The sequence below is a fragment of the Nerophis lumbriciformis genome, linkage group LG11, assembly GCF_033978685.3.
Source record: "Nerophis lumbriciformis linkage group LG11, RoL_Nlum_v2.1, whole genome shotgun sequence".
NCBI lineage: Eukaryota > Metazoa > Chordata > Actinopteri > Syngnathiformes > Syngnathidae > Nerophis > Nerophis lumbriciformis.
The window spans coordinates 3,405,931-3,411,930 of NC_084558.2; the positions used below are offsets into that span (position 1 = coordinate 3,405,931).

General features: G+C 35.1%; 1 protein-coding gene across 1 annotated transcript in view; it reads right to left on the reverse strand.

Moving 5' to 3' along the window:
* lrp2b (low density lipoprotein receptor-related protein 2b) overlaps nucleotides 1–1,433 on the reverse strand; it is a 65,929-nt gene extending 64,496 nt beyond the window's left edge. Inside the window, exon 1 of the mRNA XM_061967881.1 lies at nucleotides 1,412–1,433. Within this exon, the coding sequence (XP_061823865.1) occupies nucleotides 1,412–1,433 (22 nt within the window). The remainder of the gene's footprint in view (nucleotides 1–1,411) is intronic.
* Nucleotides 1,434–6,000: the final 4,567 nt, after the last annotated feature.

Sequence of the window (6,000 nt, forward strand, 5' to 3'; positions counted from 1 at the left end):
AGCTACTACTGTCACACAAAGTGTCATCTTTTTATACGACAAAGAGGTTGTATTAGGAATTGTTTTACAATTGGTTTCAAAAACAAGATGAAATAAAAATGAACATCTTTTTTTTAAATAAGGCTTTTAAAAGGATAAAATACCCATAATTTACATTATTTGTATTGTAATGTAAAGTAATTTTTGTGTTATTATATATATATATTTTATTTTTATTTTTTATTTTACAGTGATCCCTACCACTACTATAAAACTTTAAAAAAAAATAATGTTTAGTATTTTACAATGTTAATAATTAATATAATTATTTTCAAGCTCCTAATAAATAAATAAATGAATAAATAAGTAAAAGTGTACAAACCATAAATATATAGACTTTTTGATTACATGAACGAGTTGTGTTTATTTTTCAAACATATACTTTAGATATATAATTAAAACATATGCAACATTTTAAAAAAAGGTGTAAAAAAAAGCACTTTTATGACATAAAAATATTTTTTACACATTTTAAAGAAAGATTTAAAAAAAAATGTTGTGCTTAAGTCTTCCAAAAATTCATTTTATACATTCTATTTCTTAGTGTCACAACAAACCTTTAAAAATGAAAAAATATGAAAATAAATACATAGAAAAAAATATAAAACATTTTTTTGACATTAATAAATATTTAAACATATTTTTATTTTTATGATAAAAATAAATAAATAATACATGTTTATTCAAACGTGTGAAAATTGTTTGACAAATGAACATAGATGGGTGAATAATTATAATAATACAATAAGATATAATATATATTGTGCATATTAAAAACACTATAATTTGCATTTTAAAAACGCTATTCTATAATCCATTTTTCTTTCTAAAGTTTACAATATAAATTAATAACGACAACATTTTTCAAAAAAGGAAAATTATACGTCTATCCATCAATCCATCTTCTTCCGCTAACCAAATGTCAGGTCGCGGGGGCAGCAGCCTAAGCTAGGAAGCCCAGACTTCCCTCTCCCCAGCCACTTCATCCATCTCCTCCCGGGGGATCCCGAGGTGTTGCTGGGCCAGCTGGGAGACATAGTCTCTCCACCGTGTCCTGGTTCTTCCCTGGGGTCTCCTACCGGTCGGACGCACCCTAAACACCTCCCCAGGGAGGCGTTTGGGGGACATTCTGACCAGATGCCTGAACCACCTCATCTGGCTCCTCTTGATGTGGAGGAGCAGCGACTTTACTCTGAGCTCCTCCCGAATGACAGAGCTTCTCACCCTTTCTCTACGGGAGAGCCCTACCACCCGATGAAGGAAACTTGTTTTGGTACCCGTGATCTTGTCCTTTCGGTCATAATCCAAATCTCATGACCGTAGACGACAATAGGGATGTAGATCAACCGGTAAATTTAGACCTCTGCCTTACGGCTCATGTCCTTCTTCACCATGACGGATTGATGCAGGGTCCGCATCACTGCAGATGCTGCACCGATCCGCTTGTCAATCTCACGATCCACTCTTCCCTCACTCGTGAACAAAACCCCGAGGTACTTGAACTCCTCCACTTGGGGCAGGATCTCATCGCCAACCCGGAGAAGGCACTCCACCCTTTTCCGGACGACGCCGAGAACCATTGACTCGGTTTTGGAAGTGCTGATTCTCATCCCAGTTGCTTCACTTTCCGCTGTGAACTGGTCCAGTGAGAGCAAGAGATCCTGGCCAGATGAAGCCAGCAGGACCACATCATCCACAAAAAGCAGAAACCCAATCATGCAGCCACCAAACCGACTCCCCTCAACGCCATGACTGCAGCTAGAAATTCTGTCCATAAAAGTTGTAAACAGATTCGGTGACAAAGGGCAGCCCTGGCGTAGTCCAACCCTCACTGCAAATGGGTCCGACTTACTCTCAGCAATGCGGACCAAGCTCTGACACTGATCATACAGGGAGCGGACCGCCACAATCCCACAGTCCGATGTCCCATACTCTCTGAGCACTTTCCACAGGACTTCCAGAGGGACACCATCAAATGCCTTCTCCAATTCCACAAAGCACATGTAGACTGGTTGGGCAAACTCCCATGCACCCTCAAGGATCCTGCTGAGAGAATAGAATTGGTCCACAGTTCCACAACCAGGACAAAAACCACACTGCTCCTCCTGAATCCAAGGTTTGACTATCTGGCGTAGCCTCCTCTCCTCTCCAGTACACCTGAATAGACATTACCAGGAATGCTGAGGAGTGTTAATTCCACGATAATTGGAACACACTCTCCAGTTCCCTTTTTTCCCCACCACCCCTGTCTGCCAATCCAGAGGCATCGCCCCCAATGTCCACGCAATGCTGCAGAGTCTTGTCAACCAAGACAGTCCCACAGCATTCAGAGTATTAAGGAACTTCGGGCGGATATCATCCTGGGCCCTGCCACCGAGGAGATTTTTTTACTACCTCGGCAACCTAAGCTCCAGAAATAGGAGAGCCCGCCGCGGAGTCCCCAGGCACTGCTTCCTCATTGAAAGACGTGTAGGTGGGATTGAGCAGGTCTTCGAAGTATTCCTCCAACCGATCTACAACATCCCCAGTCGACGTCAGCAGCACACCATCCTCACCATACATGGTGTTGACAGTGCACTGTTTCATCTTCCTGAGACGGCGGATGGTGGTCCAGAATCACTTCGAAGTTGTCCGGAAGTGGTTCTCCATGGCTTCTTCGAACTCCTCCGATGTCCGAGTTTTTGCCTCCAGAACCGCCAAAGCCGCACACCGCTTGGCCTGCCGGTACCTGTCCGCTGCCTCTGGAGTCCCATGAGTGCCATGAGCCTTCTTCAGCTTGACGGAATCCCTCACTGTTGGTGACCACCAGCGGGTTCTGGGATTACTGCCACGACAGGCACCGACCACCATGTGGCCACAGCTTTGGTCGGCTGCCTCGACAATAGAGGCAAGAAACATTGCCTACTCGGACTCAATATCCAGCGCCTCCCTCGTAACATGTTCGGAGGTAGGGATTGAAACTCTCTCTGACGGGAGACTCTGCCAGATGTTCCAGCAGACCCTTACTATACGTTTTGGGTCTGCCGGGCCTGTTCAGCATCCTCCCCCACCATTGGAACTGACTGTGATCGGTTGAAAGCTCCGCCCCTCTTTTCACCCGAGTGTCCAAAACATGAGTCAACCACAACCACAAAGTCGATCATCGTGATTTCCTTGTTCTACCGGGGGATTTCAATGTTCACGTTGGCAACGACATTGAGAACTGGAGAGGCGTGATTGGGAGAAACAACATCCCTGATCTAAACCAGAGTGGTGTTTTGTTATTGGACTTTCATGCTTGTCACAGATTGTCCATAACAAACACCATGTTCAAACACACTTGGACTAGGACACCCTAGGCCGCAGTTTGAAAATTAAACGTATGAATACGTATAAAAAAAAGTATGACAGAATTCTTTGACATAAATAAGTATTTACATGAAGCATGTTGCATTTTTTAATTTTGACAAAATACATTTGTATTTAAAAATGTGTGTGGAAAATGTATGACATAAGTGTACGTATATGTGTGTATAATAAATGTAATGTATAATTATAATGACAATACAATACAATAATATAATATATAATGTGCATATTAAAAACCCTATTCTATATTAATTATTTTCTTTCAAACTTTTTGCAATATAAATATATCAGTAAACATTAACTTGCTTAAAATAAATATTTAAAGCTTTTATTGGATGAATAAATTATTGTACATAAAATATTTTTAAGACATAAATATACGGTATTTAAAAAATACAAGCTCTTTTTATCATTAATTGTAAAGATCGTGAATATTGGGAAAAAAAACTGATACCAAAAATGTTTTATGATAAAATAAAAAGTCATACATTTAAAAAAATAATATAATAAAACAAGTGTTTGTTGAAAACACAAAAAACATTTTTTTTGTGCTTGAAATAAAATTAATGTATACATTTTATTCGTTATTAATACTAAAAAAATAAAATAAAATAAAGGTAAAATGTGTAAATGCATAGATAAAAGTATGAGAGTTTTTTTTTATATAAATAGATGGTTAAATATGCCAAAAAAAAATTATGACAATAAAATAAATATTCATAAATGTGTGTGAAAACTGTATGACGAATACACATATATGTAATATTGAATAATAAAATGTAATAATATAAAATATATTGTGCATATTAAAAACACTATCCTGTATCAACATTTTATGATATAAATTTATGAGTGAATATTCACTCGTTTAATATAAATCTTATTTAGAGTGCTTAGTAAATAAAAAAAATGTGTATAAAACATACCGGGGAACACTTGATTACATGAAAAAAATCATATCTAATTTTTTAAAAGAGAAAATTAGTATATACATTTTTTTAAATACATTACAATATTTTTTTATATATATATATATATATATATATGTACACACATATACATATATATATATATATATACATATACATATACATATATATATATATATATATATATATATATATATATATATATATATATATATATATATATATATATATATATATATATATATATATATACATGTATCTATATATATATATGTATGTATATATATATATTTATAACAGTGTAAGAAAAGCACTTCTATTAGTTAAAAAATTAAAACAATTATTACATATACACATATTTGTGCTTTGATTTAATTGTTTTTAAACATATTTGATTTCTTACTGCTACTACAAAGGGTTATTTTTAAATAGAAACGTTTTATGAATAAATATTTATTTATTCATCAGGTATCTTTAAATAGCTTAATAAAACAAACATGTGTATAGAACATTTTAAGATATAAATATACACCATTTAAAAATACATTTGAAAAAAAATACATAATACATAATATTAAAAATACATATTTTTTTATTCTTTAGAAAATGTTAATAATGTTTTCAAATATAGTATATGAAAAAAAAAAAAACATTTTTATGACAAATAAAAAAAGAGTCCAAGTAAAACCTTTTTTGACATTGAAATGTATTTATTATTTTTTTAATGTAAAGACATATTACACAAACTAATTTTATGTGCTTGGAATTAAAAAAAAAGATTAACATTTTATTTCTTTTTTTTCTTGCCTTTTTTTCCTGTTTATTAAAGATCCAAATGATAAATAGATTTTACTGTGAAGATTACATTATTTCTTGAATCTATATTATTGTACTTATTTTACACGGACTCTTCCAAATGTATATCATTACCCTGAGCTTGAGTGTGACCTCCATGAAACAGCAGCAGAAGAAGCGACAGAAGCCGAAGAAGACCTGGAAGGTCCATCACTGATTGAATCCTCAACCTTTTCTCTGAGTGGTCTCGAGCGTCACTTTTTAAACGTAAACCATACTAAAAGTCCAAAAACAAGAACGATGGCGATGCTCTCTAGGATGGAGATGAATGCACTGTGGACCACAGCCAGCAGCAGCAAACCAATAATGTCCTCTTGGAGTAACACAGCTTTTTATGGCTCGCTCGTTTACATAAACTTCATCCAAGATGAACTTTTACCTGTCGACATGTTGTCTGCATCAGCAAGAAAAAAAAAGTACCTGTTTTTTTTTTCTTTGTGTTCAACACCGAGACTCTGTTTGTATTGAAAATCATTGTCAAATTGAGCAACTTATGTTTGCTATTGTGTTTGCAAGTGCACCTTATTTGGCTACATGAGAGGGACAAAACATTAGGAACACACGCAGTGCATTTCTTCACCAGCATACTAATAAATTGTTGCATAAATACCGCAAAACACAGCCTGATTATCTTAGTAAGGCTCTTTGCAGATACAATTTTAGGAATTACGCTACTCTCAAATTATGAAAAAGACGGTTTGATTATGCATTTGTTATGTTAAAACAACAACATTCCGGTCAACCTCAAGATACCTCATGTTAGTCCCATAAAATCCATTCATAACCAAATTATTGAGATTTATCACACCTTCCGTGTGTATTTTACAGC